The 18,424-nt window shown below is 37.0% G+C and overlaps 1 protein-coding gene across 9 annotated transcripts in view; it reads left to right on the top strand.

Annotated features, from left to right (window-relative positions):
• LOC111148445 (myocyte enhancer factor 2C) overlaps positions 1 to 17,908 on the top strand; it is a 103,598-nt gene extending 85,690 nt beyond the window's left edge. For 5 of the 9 annotated variants that reach the window (XM_022504991.1, XM_022504993.1, XM_022504990.1 and 2 more), the window contains 4 exons: positions 3,973 to 4,145; positions 6,586 to 6,715; positions 7,317 to 7,452; positions 13,132 to 17,908. In XM_022504991.1, coding sequence (XP_022360699.1) covers positions 3,973 to 4,145; positions 6,586 to 6,715; positions 7,317 to 7,452; positions 13,132 to 13,453 — 761 coding nt within the window. In that variant the 3' untranslated portion in view covers positions 13,454 to 17,908. Of the gene's footprint in view, positions 1 to 3,972; positions 4,146 to 5,680; positions 5,705 to 6,585; positions 6,716 to 7,316; positions 7,453 to 13,131 lie in introns of all 9 variants that reach the window. The other 4 variants (XM_022504994.1, XM_022504995.1, XM_022504998.1 and 1 more) reach the window with 3 other exon arrangements.
• The last annotated feature ends 516 nt before the right edge of the window (positions 17,909 to 18,424 follow it).

Raw genomic sequence — 18,424 nt, 5'->3', positions numbered from 1 at the left:
TAGAACTTTGGGCTCAGAGAGAGCTAGCTACATGCTCAATTGCGCTCTGTGAGACAAGGCAAAATGTCCTTCTCACAACATCTTAAGCCAGGAATATGTTCTTTGAATTTACAACTTCTTAAAATAGGAGTCAAAAAAAAAAAAAAAAAAAGCAGCAAGTGTTTTCAAGTTAACTGGAGAGAAAAAAAATTTTTTCTCCTAACACCACATTTCAAGTTTTGTATATTTACACTAGTTTTAATATGAATGTTTAGAAACTTGTAACCAATCGAGGTCGATGCTGTTATCCTTCCTACAAATTATATTGTGAATGCTTAAATTGTTTTATTTTATGTGAAACAATATTTTTAATCAAATCAAACTATAAAACAAACTGACTCTAAAGTCGGTCTGTTCTTCATTTCTTATAATCTATAATCAGGAAATCCATTCACTCATGCTTTATAATTTTTGTGCTTTTAAGTGGTCAGAGGACTGTGACATCTGCATAAAGTCACATCTGAATCGATAGTGGTCCAGGCGGAGGGTAACTTTAAAACACAGCATGAAGAAAGGTTGAATATGTATATTAGAAGGTTATTGAGAGCTGGCATTTCCCACCTCCCTGACCTCTGACTTTGAATGAGACCATTCTCTTCCGTGAATTTATCTTAAGGTAGGACAACAGCCTCCACGCAGGCCACAGCGTTCTGAGTGAGGAGGAGGCCCGCGGTTTCAAAGCCCGTTTAAATGCAGGCTCTTCTTAGCAGTAAACCACACGCATGTATTCATCATTGATTTTCAAATGATAGGTTTCTATATCACTGGTTTAGGATCCACAGTCTTGCATTCCTGAATCTATATTATGCCAAAAGAATAACAACTTGGTGGCTGGAAACAGAAATGGTTATTATACGGCTCCAAAATGCTAGCTGGCACAATATGCTAAAAACAGCAGAAATTCACCGGTAAAAGGCAGAATTTATTTGTTCTTAAAAATAACTTCATGCTCTAAAAATATGAATTTAAGAAGTGTCATCGTGGTTCAAAATATTTTATGTTCAATATGGAAACACCTTAAAATATGTGACTAATTTTCTAAAATGGCATAATTTCCAAATAACAGGAAATATTCCAAGAGAAAAATAGAATGCTTTCAAACCTTTTTTTTTTTTTTTTAGTTTTGAGGCATTTATTGGATGAAAAACTATAATGTATGTTTACCGTTTTGTTTTTTTTCCTGCTGCCCTAGATAATTGTTTAAAAATGTGGGCAGAAAGATGTAGGTTTTTGTTGGAATTTCTCAGAGAGTTTACTGTAGAAAAATTTTTTTTTTTTTAATTTTCAAAAAAACCTTTTCTCAGAGCATCCGTGAAGCATTTCCATTTTCACACACTGGCCCAGTGCTTGTCATATCACAGGACAACACATTTCACAAAGCAGTTTTACTTCCTTTTAGCAAAATAACTCCTCCATGCAAACCAGTATTGGCATCTACCAAGCAAGAGTTTTAGTTTCCTCTGATCTATTCAAGCTTCACTGCACTGCTTAACTGACTTTTTCCCCCCTTCTTTTGAAATTACCCACCTAATTTTCCATTTAATTGTTTATTTAAACCAGATCTCACGCAGGCTTAAGAGATAAGTGACATATGTATTGAGTGTATCAGACTGAACTTCAGCTGACAGGAAAATATAGGGCAAATTTTGTCTTGGATTTCTCAGCCTCTTTTTATCCAGTAGAATCTATTAATTAAAACTAGAGCCTTAACATATTCACAAGAATGATTCAGTTAAGACATATTAAATATAAATTTACTTTTTCAAGCATTTTTCTAAGTAAGCAAATTCTTTGTATCTCTCCTACTGATACTAGATAAATGTATTTGTTTCACATAGTAAATTTTGCCACCAAAAACTGTCCAAATTAACTGGAAAAAAAAATTTTGGCTTTTGACATATTTAGCCAGCTGTAGAGAATTTAGTGACTTTCAGTGAAGCTTTATTATAGAAGAGTAATTTATATTCAAATTCAACCAACATTTCCTAAGAAACTACTGTGTCCTTGACACATGTTTTGGTGGGGGTGGGGGGTTCGTTTATTTTTATTTTTCTCCCAGTAACTTGGAGAATTTTACGGATGACCCAATTGACAGATTTAATCTTGTAGTTATTTGTTATATATTCAGCCTGTTTATTCATGCATAAAATGAGACAGGTAAATGAATGGGATATGAAGAACAAATGTGCTCTACACAGTTTGCCTCAAATGTATTTAAATTCAAAAGAGGTTTCCATAAATATTTCCTGAAATATACCTGTGCTTTGCCTTCCCACTCCCTCCTCATCTTTAGCTCAGGCCATCACCATAGTTTCCAGACTGCTTCATACTCCCAGACCTTCCAAATTACAGGATATCCCAATGCCAGTATATCTCTCCGTCCCCTTAGAGGCCTGTGTTCGGCCTCTGCTCTGTGACCCTCTTGGGTCTGCATTTCTACCATTTAAATCCAAGATGTATCAGCCTGGAAGTCAAGTTCTCCATGTCCTTCTAAGGTCTTTGACTCTCCTCTCTTTTCATGAGTTCCCTACTAGCCAGTTTGCTCACAGTGTCCCTGATTGTGCTCTGTAAATTCCCACCTCAGCCCTTTCCCGGAGCCCTGTCACAAGCTCAGCATGTCTTACTATCTCTTCTCCTTTTTCAAGGCCCACATCAACTCCTGCCTCTTAGGTGAATCTTCACTGGATAATCTGTTCCCTCCTAGGAGCTCAGTAACACTTAAGCTGGATGGCATCTCTCTGTAGGCACCTGCCCTGAGGCCACATTGTCCTGGTTTGGACATTTCACATGTGTGTATTGGATTACCACAAAGGAATTGCAGGGCGTTTGAGGACTGGGGCCAAGTCCTTGCCTCCCCACAGGGTAGCACACAGTATCATTCGTCCTGGGGTAATAGACACTTGTGTTTTAGGATAATGATAATGATGACTGACCGTAACAGCGAGGTTTGACTGTCTCCTTTAGAGAACTTCAGAAAACAACTGTCTAGTTTTCCAGCAAGGATTGTCAAATTGGAGAGCGGGTCTCTATTCCTCTGCAGTGAGAGTCAGCAGAAAAAAACCAGCAGATGATGTTCTGCCTCAGCTATGGTTGTACCAACTCCCTCCATAGCTCTTCCTGTCATGGAGCAATGTATTTTGAATTATGAGAAATGGCATCCTTCAGATAGCCGGTTCTTTTAGTCGCGGGTTAAACATCAGCTATCTACAGGAACCCTTTCAATGTCCCTATTAGATGACTCTTCTTGTACCTTGGTGAATCGGCATCACAGTGGAGGCAACATACCTTCATTTCAGCTCTTAAGAAGGAGTCCTGCTGCTTTTGAAGGAGAGCAAGCCTTCAGGGTCATACGCTGAACTTGGGAGGAGGGCAAACCAGACGGATGAAAACCATAAAGAGAAACCACTCCAAGGAAAGGGGAACTCAGCAACAAACTGTGGAAGAGGCTACCCCTCCTGCAGGTCCTAGAAATTATAGTCTCACTGGTATGCCCTTTCTTCACTTGAAGACACACAGACACACAAAATAAAACCCAAACCATTGAACTGAAAGAGTGAGTCACGCCAGTCAGACCTTTGCCAAGCTAGTCAATTGAAGTGCAGAACCGATTCTGTGCTTTTCTTAGACCCTGAACAACAGTCTGACTTTCTTCCTGAATTTTTTTTTTCATAGAATAAAAGTATACGTCGATTTCTGAGCAAGTTGGTATATATTAGCTCTTCTCATTAAAACATCTTTCGTCTTCCTTCAGAGAATATTTAAAAACTAACTGGCCGGGTTAGTCTTCACATGGAGGCTGTTAGTCATCCTACAGACTTTGTTGTATGTCTTACCCTGTTAAGCTTTGATTTTTAATCTCTTATAGTGTATTCTCTAGAAACGTACTTGAATCTAGATTTCTTCCTGAATGCTCTCATTGTTTTGTGTTGACAGGGAACGGATATGGCAATCCCCGAAACTCACCAGGTCTGCTGGTCTCACCTGGTAACTTGAACAAGAATATGCAAGCAAAATCTCCTCCCCCCATGAATTTAGGGATGAATAACCGTAAACCAGATCTCCGAGTTCTTATTCCACCAGGCAGCAAGAATACGATGCCATCAGTGGTAATGCGAAACTACATTTTAAATAAATGTTGATAATGTTTTGTATATGTTTTGCTGTTTTTGTATCTTTCTAACATTTTGAATTACTTAGGTGCTCCCAGAAAATTAACTTATTGATGCTATTGCTGGAGCCCTGTTTGTATTTAGCCATTATTTCTGGTAACTGGTTCACATTTCCCTTTTCCATGTTAAAAAAAAAAAAAATCAAAAACAAAAAACCAACATCCAATAAACTCCCCTCTAAAACTCGTGTTCTGGGACCAAAAAAAGCATTTCCTTTTTTTAAGACCTGCAATTTATAATTAGAAAAAAATCATGACTTACTACTGCTTATGGTGCATACAGTTTGACCAATGGTAGAATCAAACTCACAAAATAGGGAATTTCATAACAGATTTTTATAATACTGAATTAGTTATGTCCTCAAGGTGCTGACAACCAAAAATCTTTTCCATAATTTCTAAATGAATGTTCTCATGTTAGTAGCTGGCCATTCTTTTCTTAGGTATATTACTATAGCGCATACCTATGCATTGCCTAGTTCATCTTTCCATATATGCCCTTCATGCAAATAACTACCTCTGAAAAGCAAATTGTTTTAAAATCCTAGGCATTCTGAGAACAAAGGTTATATTTTACATCAAAAAAAAAAAAAAAAGTTGGCACTGTAAGAAAAAATAAATAAAAAAATAATTAAGAAGTATAAATAATATCCCTGGACTCTCTCATTTTCCTTTCTCCTGGGTCTGCAGGGCTAAGACGAAGATAATAAGTGTGGGACCAAATTCAATAACAAAGAGACTTACATCAGTGTTCTCCAAATTAGCTTTGCTTAAGAGCGAGAACATTTAAAACCAAGATTCAGTAGACAAATTTAGATCATTCTGCAAACACATTTCTTTTTTTTCATTCTGTGCTCTGTGGCAAGCTTCAGGGTAAAACAGTCCTGCAAGCTGATTAGTTTATTATGGCACAGTGCAGATTAATTTTGAATATCAACCAAAAAAAAAATCACATAATATGCAACATTCCCTTCGGAAAGACTGGGTCTAATAAATAAAACCTCCCACAGGGCCATAGCCAAGCGGTGTGGGCCATGCATGGCAGGCTGTCTCTATCCGCAGATTTATTCTAAGTTCCTTAAAACTGATGTTCTCCCAGGGATCCTGTGAGTGGTCCTACAACCAGCCTCTCACCAGCAGCCAGGTGCAGCGCCACCCCCCCTCCTCCAGCAAGTGGGGTTTCAAAATACAATCTTTTTTTTTTTTTTTTTCAAAACGTGGTGCTGAAATAATGAAGGTTGAGACACTGACCTGTGCAGAAAACTGGATAGATTGTCTTCACATTGGAGACAAACAGCTCATTAAGGGAAACAAAGAATGTCTTTGTAAGGAGTTATCTGTAGAGTCTAGGTTTTAAAATTGTTTAAACTGTTGTGTCTATCAGAAGATGCTTTGCCTTTTGTTGAAAAGATTTTGCCCAATTATAAATATTTACAGACACTAATTAATAAAACTCCTTCCCCATGCTCTCAGTCTGAGGATGTCGACCTGCTTTTGGTAAGTAGTAAGAGTACTTCCCTTAAATGGCACCTGCAAGGAGAAACCCAAGGTGACTTTTAGGTGAGGTGGCTCTAGTAAAATGGGAAGATTTCAGAAGTTACCATAGTGTGTCCAAATGAATCATATTTAAATGCCATTAATTTCAAGTATCACACACCTGAAAACAATGTCAGGTTATTTATTTTTCTGTCTCAACCTTTGCAAGAGAAGACCATGTTTTCAGTTTATTTTAGGACTTGATTTATTGTAAAATTGTAACAAAAATAATTTCCTTATTTAAACCATGAAGATACTTATTTTTCTAAGAATTCAAACTGTCATGATTTTTAAATGTATGTGAATCTTTAATCTTCTTGCTGTAAGGAGTTAAATATACATGTTAGCTGCTTTGCCATTTAGTTCTGAGGGAAGTTTAGAAAATCTGAAAAAAGTGGTCAGAGCACCACCTGCTGGTCAGAATGTAGCATGAAATTCCACTCATCTGCTCTGCTGTGTATAGAACTGAGCATAAAAACCACCATGGTTGATTTTAATTTTTTTAAATTTGCATTTGAATAAAAACTGAAACAATGGAGTACAGTATACATATTTCATCAGTTTTCAACATAGTCTGTTTTTACCCATAATAAAGCTTATGGTACTTGTTACTAGTTCAGTTGCCTAGGAGATACTGATGTAATGGGTTACTATGGCAACAACTGGTCTCTTGAAGGATTGTAAATGATAGGGTTGGCAGAGTTCATAGAGACACATGCTAAATGATTAATTTCATGAGACTTGTACCAAGTTATTTCTTTATACACAAAATTAATACTGAAATCTAATATTTTTAACTTTAAAAAATTCTATCAATAATGTCTCTTTATTTACTTTAAAAGAATCAAAGGATAAATAACTCCCAGTCTGCTCAGTCATTGGCTACCCCAGTGGTTTCCGTAGCAACTCCTACTTTACCAGGACAAGGGATGGGAGGATATCCATCAGCCATTTCAACAACATATGGTACCGGTGAGTAGCTTTACCATGTTCAAATAGTGCATTAAATACTTTTTATTAAAAAGCAAGATTTAAAAAAAATATCACTCTTTAGTCTATTAGGAAACTTCATTTAGTACCTGTGGCATCCACTGACTATACCATTACCTATATGTTACTAAGACAAAGTGAATATCCCTATTTTTCTTTCTTAAGTGACTGAAAGTTTTACTGACCTGACCTGAATTCAATATAAAAGACCAATTTCAAGGAAAATGAGCCATTATTTCTTGGATATAATAGAAAGTTCACTTTCTCAGGATTGTTTAAAAAACATTTCTAGATCATCAAAGATGTGTGTCCTGTAATGCCAGGTTGTAGTTCTAGTAAACTAAAATTGCAAGCTGTGCTACTTTAAAGCTTTTATGGAATACTTATTTTTTGGTAAACGAGACATCTCTTTTAAATTAAAATTGCTCCTGATGCTTTATCTCCTTCTACCCCGAGAGTAAGAGAGTTTATAATAATCATTACATGATACTAATAAGAGTATTTTTGAACTGGAAATGTGTATTTACCGTTTGATAATTTTCAAATTGAGTGTTTTCCCTCATTGTTTTATTTATTGGTCTAGAGTACTCTCTGAGTAGTGCAGACCTGTCATCTCTGTCTGGGTTTAACACCGCCAGCGCTCTCCATCTTGGGTCAGTAACTGGCTGGCAACAGCAACACCTACATAACATGCCGCCATCCGCCCTCAGTCAGCTGGGGTAAGCAATATTATTTCTATTATAAAACACTTTGAGAATGTGTTCTTGGATGACAACAGCAGTCTCTAGATACTGTGCTCTAGTGTCCCATTAAAGGATGTAAAATTCTACTTTATCAGAATGGGAAAGTAATTATCAGATCAGTATCTTTTAAGTCAGTTAGATATTCCTTTCCTTATTTTTTGAGAGAAGGGGAGCTCTGTGATAATGAGATACATTACTTCCCTATTGTTTTAGGCTATATTGGTTTCCACTTTGATCAATGAAAAACTTTCATTTAGTTGACTTTTCATATAGCTCACGTGGGACATAAGAAGACACTTATAAGTCCTTTAAATTTTAGATGTATTTGTGAACCCTTATCACTCAGCATACACCATCTAATTTATGCTAACCTTAACCTAGTACTGACAGGATCTCCTATTCCATTGATTTCATATATTTATAATGTACTCATCATATGGTTATATATTTATAGATATTGCACAAATATAAATATATGTGTATGTGCGCATACACTAATTGCCTAAATTTGGGTATAAAAATAATTTCTGTTGTTTTCTGAAATCAGAATATGTGTATTTCTGCCCCCTTGTGGTAATTTTGAGAAATGTCTTTATCATAAAAATGACTCCTGTCATTTATGTATAGAAATGTTCAAACCTTTAAAAAGCCCTGAATTCATAATTCACACTCCTTGTAAAACAGATGGTTTTTTAAGCTTAAACGTGAATCAAAGATCTGACTTTAAGTTTAACTAATAACTCCATAACTGCAGTTAATCTTCAGAAGAAAATACTAGGAAGATATAAAATATTGAAAGATAAGAGCTTATATTTTAGAAACACTCTATATGCCTACCTCGTTTTTACTTTTCTGCCAAGCCATGTGGTTAGAATAGTTAGCTAGCTCTATGCTTCTGGTTCTAAAGAAATGAGAATAAAACACTGATTAGAATAAAAATCCCTGACATCACAACTTCATCTCTTATCCTCCCTGCCCTCCTAGCTTTCTTGTGGAATTGATTTCACATAGATGAGTGCTCTAGTAATAGAGTCTTCCCCCATTCACTATTTGCTTATGTGCATCCTGCTCACTGATCATTGTTGTTGAAAATCTAACCTTCCATGGAAACAATAAAATAAATTTACATGATATTATTGCTGTGCTTTCTTAAAAGATTGTTAACTTTGAAGATATATTAAATACTGATCAGCAACAGAGTTTCTCCTTTTAGGACATTTAAATTTTCTCAGAATTGTTAACTATGCAAGTAGACATTTACTGCAATAACTTTTTGAGATAATTATGACTGAGTACACGATACCATCCAGGCAATCTTGAAGTACATACATGCGGTGTCGCACCGCTAGGGCTAAGCAGTGAATCCACTGTACGTGCTTCTTGGCAAAGATCAAGGCAGCTGTTCACATCTCATGTTTCACAAAATTCATCCATTAGAGGACTAGATTTCCTTAAAAATTATCGATGTCAAAAGCCGTATTATTTTTATCTGAATGTGGCTTTCTTTTGTTTTTTGTAACACCCAACAATTTGCATTTTACATATTAATGTATGTATTTTAACTATACTGTAATCTTAAAAGTCATTTCTATTACATGGGAAGAATCTAATTCTCTGCTGCCCTTAATAAAAGCTTCAGTAAATGAGAAGGGAGAGAACTGGCCTACAGAGAAACCAAATTACAACAGCCAGGGATGAAGCATTTTGTTTAGTTCCGGTTTCTTTCAACAACGGTTCTCATGGTGCAGTATTTGACTCTGAACTTGGTCTATGAGTTTTTTTTTGGTTTTTTTTTTTTTAAGATTTTATTTATTTATTTGACAGAGAGAAATCACAAGCAGGCAGAGAGGCAGGCAGAGAGAGAGGAGGAAGCAGGCTCCCTGCTGAGCAGAAAGCCCGATGCAGGGCTTGAACCCAGGACCTGGGATCATGACCTGAGCCGAAGGCAGTGGCTTAACCCACTGAGCCACCCAGGCGCCCGGTCTATGAGTTTTTATTGCACTTTTAATCACTTCCCTTATCCCTCAAATAGATAGGATACCCCTTCCACACCTTCTGATTTTGGCCAGCCTCCTTCCTTCCTTCCTTTCTTCCTTCCCCTCTCTCTCACACACACACAAACACACACACACACAGGGTAGCTTTTTCAAAAAAAAAAAAGATTCCTTCAGAGGGACTAGCCCTTGTTCACACAATTAAATGTTAAACTATTTTTAAAAATCCCAAGTTGTAAAATTTATGTAAAATAAATTATATGAGGTGCCTTAATTCCCTACAGTGTGAATTAATTCAAAAAAATCAGTATTTTTTTTAGGCTACAGTTTCCTCATGTCCTTGTGTGGTGGGTTCACGCTCCTCTGTAGAGATATAGTGTTTAGAGTAGAGTAAAATATATTTCAGCTCTTCCAAAGCATATATTCCCAGCAGCCCAAGATGGTCACCATAGTTCTTTCCCAAAATTAAGAGGATAAAAGAGCTCTTCGTGTTTTGTTGATGGAAATACCTTCAATTCTTAAAAGCAGTACTTTTAACTCTCTATAGTATTTGATTTTATCTAACCAAGTCAGATAAATGGCATTCATTGATTTGATGCAGGAAGCAGAAATGACTGGCAGAAGGAACTTGCCATCAAGGGTTAGTGACAGTCCTTTGAATATGAATATTTGAGCAAATGACCCTCAAATTTTTAAGCGTTTTTCTCATGGCGCCTTAAAAAAGGGCAGCCTGTTTTCTGGAAGCATTTCTATACACCATCTTTGTTGATGTGGGTGTTTAAAGACAACTTTTAAAAGGTTAAGTTAAATATAGTTTGATAGTCTAATTTCCAGGCGGAGGCAGTAAGAAATTTGAATAAAACTATCCAGTCATGTTTCATTTCTGAGCAATTATGGGGAAGGGTAGGTGTTTTCCCAGTTGGAAGGCATCTGTAGTACATGAAAACTTGCAGCAGGAGTGGAGATGGGCAACTTGCATATCTGGCTTCTGTCTCCCCAACCACCTCTTTCTCACCCACACACATGGAGTATTTCACAATTCTCTGGGTCTATAAAAATTTTGCTCTCAAGAACAAGCAGACCAACATGCTTGTATCTGAATCTAGCATGTATACAGCTAAGGGATTTTTAATGCTTTTTTTCTTTCCAAGATAATAATTTGATAAGAGACTAGCCAATTACACTTCATTCTGTTTGGAATCCTCCGCCACAGTAGAATGAAGCTGAGTCTCAGTCATCACGTACATCTCAGGACTGCATTTAGCGTCCCCAGAACTACTCAAAATGCTTCATATGTGCTTTCAGTGTCATAGGAAATGCCACTAGAAAGGAAACGGAGGGGCTCGCCTATTTGTTTACAGGAAGGGATAAGCAAGCAGTGAGTGTTGTATCTCCCATGGGGAAGAGAAGCCGCAAAACCAGTACAAGCCAGTTCACAATGGGAAATGCCATAAATACGTAGATAATGCAGCTTCTAAAAGCTGCATTAAGGAAACAGCATTTTGATTACACTATTTTTTGCATCAATTAATCCATCCAGATCAACTGCTTCTACTAGTCCATCTCACCAAAGTTTTCTACTAATTGTCTACGTCTCCCTGCCTGTGAAAAAGCAATCTAAATGTCAAAGGGCAGTCAAAGTATTGGTTGAGACGCCACTTTGTTTACAGACTCCTAATTGACGTTCGTTATTAAAGAGTTGTGTGATTCATAGTAGAAGCATTTAATTAAATTTTAGTGAAACAACCTTTCTTATCGAGAGCCAGGAAAATTCTTTCTTCCACAAATCAAAAGATGATTTCCTCTGACATCAAAATGAATCATTAAGTAACTTTGAACCCAGATAAAATAGTCCACCATCATGGATCCTTTTGAAATACAGGTGTTTCCTCCCCCCCGCCAACCCTGGCTTAATACCTTCTTGATTTAAAGATTATTTAATTAAACTCTTAGAAAATTAATAAACCAATGCAGTGTAAAGTAAAAACTATAAGTAAATAATGACAAGTATAAAGAGGCAATTGAAAATCACACGCACTCAATGTGGTAACTTGATATAAATGCTAAGACTGTTTTGATCCTATAACATAAAAGCTGGAGAAAGAAAGGCTTATTAGGGAAACAAATAATTCTCCTTTAGGTCATTCTAGGCATTAGCTCATCTATTAAGAGAAGGAAAGTAATTCTTTGCCAGTAGGTGGTGCTTTTGTATAAAACATCACTCAAAAATAAACTCATTTTGACTAATTTTATATCTCTATACATCTTGAGCCTGAATTGCATCTCCCAAAAAGCCAACCCCAAGTTATTCCACTTTTTTCCTCTGAAATATATCCCCATTTTCTCACTGCTCATAATGACTTTTTAATGTCACCTAATTCTCTCCATTTGAAAGTAACATAATCACGTCCCTGAGTAGGTAGGCTCACTGTCCTTTGTCTAGAATGGGTGTATCTGTATGGATTATTCTTCACCGTGACTGCTCACTAGGGGAGATATCTGTACTCTCTTGACAACGTGGGCAAGTAATGCTGACTCTAGCCACGGATGTCAGTGCGATCAGAATGCAGGAGCAGTACACGCATCTTAAAATTGATGTCGGCAGTGTTCTCCCAGTTTATCTCCCAGTTTATCTTTAATGATCAAAGTCATTGCAGTTGCCAGCTGACACCCAAGGGCTTAAAGCTTTTCCCTCCAGAGTGCCAAGTGTCCGAATTCTTCCACATTTGGGAAGAAGGGAAAGTTATACTCTCCTGGAATAAATGAGGATTAAGGCTTATAAACACAATGAAAGCACACTAGATCCTTCTTTACAAAAGCTTTTCCTTAGACAAATCCACATTTCTCAGCTCGTGCCAATCATAACTACAGGCTGAGTGATATCCTACTACACACTGCAGCAGGGAGAGGATGGCAGTGATGAAGTTGAGGTTCTTGTGGAAAATAGACGCCCCTTGTGTCCCACGTAACAGAAAGGATGAAGAAGGGCCAGCCCTTGACCAATGTTAGTGGGGTAGGAAGTCTAAGTGTCTAAATTTTTGGCCAATAATCTTCAACCCCCTTCCCCGTCTTTCCCCCCTCCAGTCTTTCACCAGATACAGTTAAGTGTAGCATTTTAGGGATTTATTCACTTGAAATTTGAACTCTCTTCCCTCTCCCTGAAGACTGTACAACTTCATGTGTTCACACTTATTACGTGGAGGGAACCATTTATATCCGTCACAGGCTTTTTGCAGTAATTTCCACGCATAGGCATTAGTCAGTCAGAGACGTCTCATTCAAAAGCTACATATTGTATCTTAAATCTTAGGTTAGATTTTGGAACTAGTCTAGGGAGAAATTCCATGGACACAGAAAATGCTTTTTTCCAGCGTGTCATGTTAAGCCTCTCTGAGCCAGTAACCTGCATGTGTAGGGAGCCTGTCAGAGACTAGAGGTATGATTCACGAGGCCTGGCCCCGTTAAATACTGTAATTACTCCCAGGCATTCTCAGTGGCTCTGAGCAGGCACTGCCCCCCCAGTGCTTCCGAGCACGCTCTCTTCCCTCTGGGCATGCTCCGGTGTCTATGCGAGTCTTGAAGCTGATGTTTGATGTAATTGTGAGTTCCTGGGGGCTCCAGGCCTCCTCCATCTGTAACTGGGTTTCCTTTCCTCCTACAGAGCTTGCACTAGCACTCATTTATCTCAGAGTTCAAATCTCTCCCTGCCTTCTACTCAAAGCCTCAACATCAAGTCAGAACCTGTTTCTCCTCCTAGAGACCGTACCACCACCCCTTCGAGATACCCACAACACACGCGCCACGAGGCGGGGAGATCTCCTGTTGACAGCTTGAGCAGCTGTAGCAGTTCGTACGACGGGAGCGACCGAGAGGATCACCGGAATGAATTCCACTCCCCCATTGGACTCACCAGACCTTCGCCGGACGAAAGGGAAAGTCCCTCAGTCAAGCGCATGCGACTCTCTGAAGGATGGGCAACATGATCAGATTATTACTTACTAGTTTTTTTTTTTCTTGCAGTGTGTGTGTGTGCTATACCTTAATGGGGAAGGGGGGTCGATATGCATTATATGTGCTGTGTGTGGAAAAAAAAAAAAAAGTCAGGTACTCTGTTTTGTAAAAGTACTTTTAAATTGCCTCAGTGATACAGTATAAAGATAAACAGAAATGCTGAGATAAGCTTAGCACTTGAGTTGTACAACAGAACACTTGTACAAAATAGATTTTAAGGCTAACTTCTTTTCACTGTTGTGCTCCTTTGCAAAATGTATGTTACAATAGATAGTGTCATGTTGCAGGTTCAACGTTATTTACATGTAAATAGACAAAAGGAAACATTTGCCAAAAGCGGCAGATCTTTACTGAAAGAGAGAGCAGCTGTTATGCAACATATAGAAAAATGTATAGATGTTTTGGACAGACCCGGCAAAGGGTGGCCATTGGTAAATGTTAGGAACGCACCAGGTCACCTAACATCCTGAGAACGCGCTCACAAACCTGCACGCATATCATTGGCGTATGGCACTCATTGAAAAGGATCAACGACCATTAAAAGAGGACCATACCTATTAAAAAAAAAAAATGTGGAGTTTGAGGGCTAACGTATTTAATTAAATAAATAAATCTGGGTCTGCATCTCTTATTAAATAAAAATATAAAAATATGTACATTACATTTTGCTTATTTTCATATAAAAGGTAAGACAGAGTTTGCAAAGCATTTGTGGCTTTTTGTAGTTTACTTAAGCCAAAATGTGTTTTTTCCCCCTTGATAGCTTCGCTAATATTTTAAACAGTCCTGTAAAAAACCAAAAAGGACTTTTTGTATAGAAAGCACTACCCTAAGCCATGAGGAACTCCATGCTTTGCTAACCAAGATAACTGTTTTCTCTTTGTAGAAGTTTTGTTTTTGAAATGTGTATTTCTAATTATATAAAATATTAAGAATCTTTTAAAAAATCTGTGAAATTAACATGCTTGTGTATAGCTTTCTAATATATATAATATTATGGTAATAGCAGAAGTTTTGTTATCTTAATAGCGGGAGGGGGGTATATTTGTGCAGTTGCACACTTGAGTAACTATTTTCTTTCTGTTTTCTTTTACTCTGCATACGTTTTATAAGTTCAAGGTCAGCTGTCAAAAGGATAACCTGTGGGATTAGAACATATCACATTGCAACACCCTAAATTGTTTTTAATACATTAGCAATCTACTGGGTCAACTGACATCCATTGTATATACTAATGAGTTTCTTTCATGCTATTTTTTTGTTTTTGTTTTTACATTATTACCAAATGCAGGGCCCCTTTCTGATCTCACCATTTCACCATGCATCTTGGAATTCAGTAAGTGCGTACCCTAACTTGCCCGGATCCTAAATTATCTGGTTGGTTTTTCAGCCTAGAATCTGAGACACTTTTTAGAAACATGCCCGGAATAGAGAAGCTGTGTTGGGGCACATGTCCTGCAAATATGGCCCTAGAAACCAGTGATATGGCGTTTACTCAACGCACAAGTCATAAATTCCCACAGAAGAAAAATGTGAAAGACTGGGTGCTAGACAAGAAGGAAGCAGGTAAAGGGATAGTTGCTTCGTCATCCATTTTTAATTATTTTAACTGACCCTCAACAATCTTGTCAGCAATATAGGACTGTTGAACAATCCCGGTGTGTCAGGACCCCCAAATGTCACTTCTGCATAAAGCATGTATGTCATCTATTTTTTTTCTTCAATAAAGAGATTTAATAGCCATTTCAAGAAATCCCATTAAAGAACCTCTCTATGTCCCTTTTTTTAATTTTTCAAAAAATAGCGATGACTCTTGTCTAATATTCGTCTATAAGGGATTAATTTTCAGACCCTTTAAAAAGTGAGTGCCATAAAAAAAAAGTTGATATATATTGTTTTAAAAGAGATTTCAATCTAGGAATGATTTTCCTTCTCTTGGAATGTGAAGATCTGTCGATTCATCTCCACTCATGTGCATTGACATACACAGCAACAAAGATCCAGACAGTAAGATTGACACTGCTATAGCATGTCTAGGACATTTCTTATCCATCCTTTTCTTTCACTTGCATAGTTGCTATGTGTTTCTCACTGTAAAAGGCTGCCGCTGGGTGGCAAAAGCCAAGAGACCTTACTGACTAAGCTGTATTTTCTTAACTTGATCTGAAATCCACAATTAGACCACATCGCACCTTTGGTCATATCCACATAGGATGCTAGCCTGTCTTGTACGAACGTTTTCTATATTAAAAACAAAAGAAAAAAACATCTTTCAACCTTTCCATATATCCCACTCCTTAAGGTATTCATGGAACATGAAAGAAAATCATTTATTTAGAGGAAAAACAAAGAATCATCCCTGAAAACACACACACACACACTTATTCACACGTGGCGGGGGGAATCTAAGAAAGTCATTTTCCTCACCGTAGACTTGATTCCATCCTTAGAACCATCCTTATAACTTGATGTGTATAAAATATGCAAACATGTCACAGATGTTCTTTGTCATTTTAAAACACTTTATCAATATCAGCAGAAATTTACCAGTGGGTGGGAAAGGGTCATTATGTGAAACTATGAAAAAATAGCCATATTAATTTTTTACCTGCAATTTGCCTCAGCAACAAAGGAAAAGTGAATTTATAATGCTGAAGATAAAGTAAGCTAAAGTACCAGCAGAAGCCTTGGCTATTTATAGCAGTTCTGACAATAGTTTTATAAGAACATGAAAAGAACAAAATCACTTGAAAACGGATGCCAGTCATCTCTTGTTCCCACTACCGAATTCATATAAAGTGGTGGCAAGATAGCGAAGGGATAATCTGAGAGTTTTTTTAAAGATGATTTAACGAGGAAAAGCACAATTTTGATTGTGATGAGTCACTTTCTGTAAACAATCACTGTCTCTCTTTACCCTTCTACCTTATCTGTAATTTACCATTTATTGTATTTGCAAAGCTAGTATGGTTTTGGGTTTTTATCACAGTAAATCCTTTGTATTCAGGAGTTTAGGGCAGAGCCCTGAGGGAGTATGATTTTACATAACCCATCCTAGAGTAACATTTTAGGCAACATTCTTCATTGCAAGTAAAAGAATCCTAAGTAGCATTTTACACAGCTACAAATATTGTTATAGCTAATCCTATTTTGAAAGATTTTTGGTAATATTAAGCTTAAATACTGGTAACACTGATGCAATATAGGGAAGCTGCACAACCTGTATATTGTATGCATTGGTGAGGGGAAGGCTGGTCATTTCAATCTTTTTTAAAATTGTGTTTTTTAGTAAAATGGCTTATTTTTCTCCCAAAGGTGGAATTTAGCATTTTGTAATGATGAATATGAAAATACCTATCATCCTCGGATCATTTTAAGGTTGACTAAAGTGAGAAAAGAAAAGAATTCCAATACACTTTTTAAAAGAATGTCTGCCCTCTCACACTTTTGATGTATTTGTTTTTCTTAACATACCCATCTTTTAATTTAGAGCTAGCGGGTTTTTTTGTTTTGTTTTGTTTTTTTGTTTTTTTGTTTTTTGCCCCCTTTTTGCTTTTGTTTGTTTTTCCAGAAGGTAAATGCTTTGTAATTTCTTTCTTTACAAAAAAAAAAAAAAAAAAGAAGTTGCTTTTTTTTTTTTTTTTTTTAAAGATGCAGCCACTCGAACCCTCAGTAAAGGCTGTTAACTGAGCATGGCAGACTTCATCTGTTCCCATTTGTGCCATCTGCTGTGATGTCGTCACTTACATGGCGTTAATTTCCTGCCACTACAGATCTTTTGAAGATTGACGGAATACTGGTGTCTGTTAGAATGCTTCGGACTACAGATGTAATTAAAGGCTTTTCTTAATATGTTTTAACCAAAGATGTGGAGCAATCCAAGCCACATATCTTCTACATTCAATTTGTCCATTTTGGTTATTTTCATAATCGGGTATTGCATTTTGCCTTCCCTAGTCATACCTCAAATTGATTCATACCTCAGTTTAATTCAGAGAGGTCAGCTAAGTGACGGATTCCGTTGTGGTTTGAACGCAGTACTAGTGTTCTCTCGCAGACCCGGGTCGCTGTAGGCATAGGACTTGGATTGCTTCAGATGGTTTGCTGTATCATTTTTCTTCCTTTTCTTTTTCTGGGGACTTGTTTCCATTACATGACAGTAATTAAAATAGCTTGTAAATGAGGGCATACAAGCATTTGCAACAAATATTCAAATAGAGGCTCACAGCGGCATAAGCTGGACTTTGTCGCCACTAGATGACAAGATGTTATAACTAAGTTAAACCACATCTGTGTATCTCAAGGGACTTCATTCAGCTGTCTGTAGTGAATAAAAGTGGGGAATTTTCAAAAGTTTCTCCTGCTGGAAATAAGGTATAATTTGTATTTTGCAGACAATTCAGTAAAGTTACTGGCTTTCTTAGTGATGCAGTGTCTGTGGTGCATTTCTTTAATTAATGTTTTGCTCTTTAAATATTTTCCACTTAATAGTGTTGGTTAAAAGCAGCTTCTTCCACAAGTGCAAGTGAGCATTTTGAATTTCCAGATTGAAATACATTTACAAAAGGGGCATATTTGTGTTTGGAGGGAAGAAAGGTATAAACTTGATTTCTTTTCTTGGGATGATACATGTACTCAGCCAGTGTAGCAGTTCAGGATTCTTATCAAGTGGTTCAACTTCTTTATCAAAGTAGTTCCGTGAATCTTGGATAACTTGCTTGAACACAGAGAATTTTCCCAAAGTCATTCTGAAAAGCACTACCACATAATAAGTTATTTTTTAATAATGTGTAGAAAGTATCTTCAGATTTATTTTTTCTTCATCAAAATAATTTCTTTAACCAAAACAAAAACAAAAAAACCCAAAAACCAAACCAAACACATGGGCTTTTATCCAAATACTTGAAAAAATGAGTAAATGCATACGTTTTCAGAAACTAAAA

This window comes from Enhydra lutris, unplaced genomic scaffold (assembly GCF_002288905.1).
Source record: "Enhydra lutris kenyoni isolate GAN:26980312 unplaced genomic scaffold, ASM228890v2 scaffoldscaffold19, whole genome shotgun sequence".
NCBI lineage: Eukaryota > Metazoa > Chordata > Mammalia > Carnivora > Mustelidae > Enhydra > Enhydra lutris.
The sequence above is the reverse complement of the archived record's forward strand: the minus strand, read 5'-3'. Positions and strand labels throughout refer to the sequence as shown.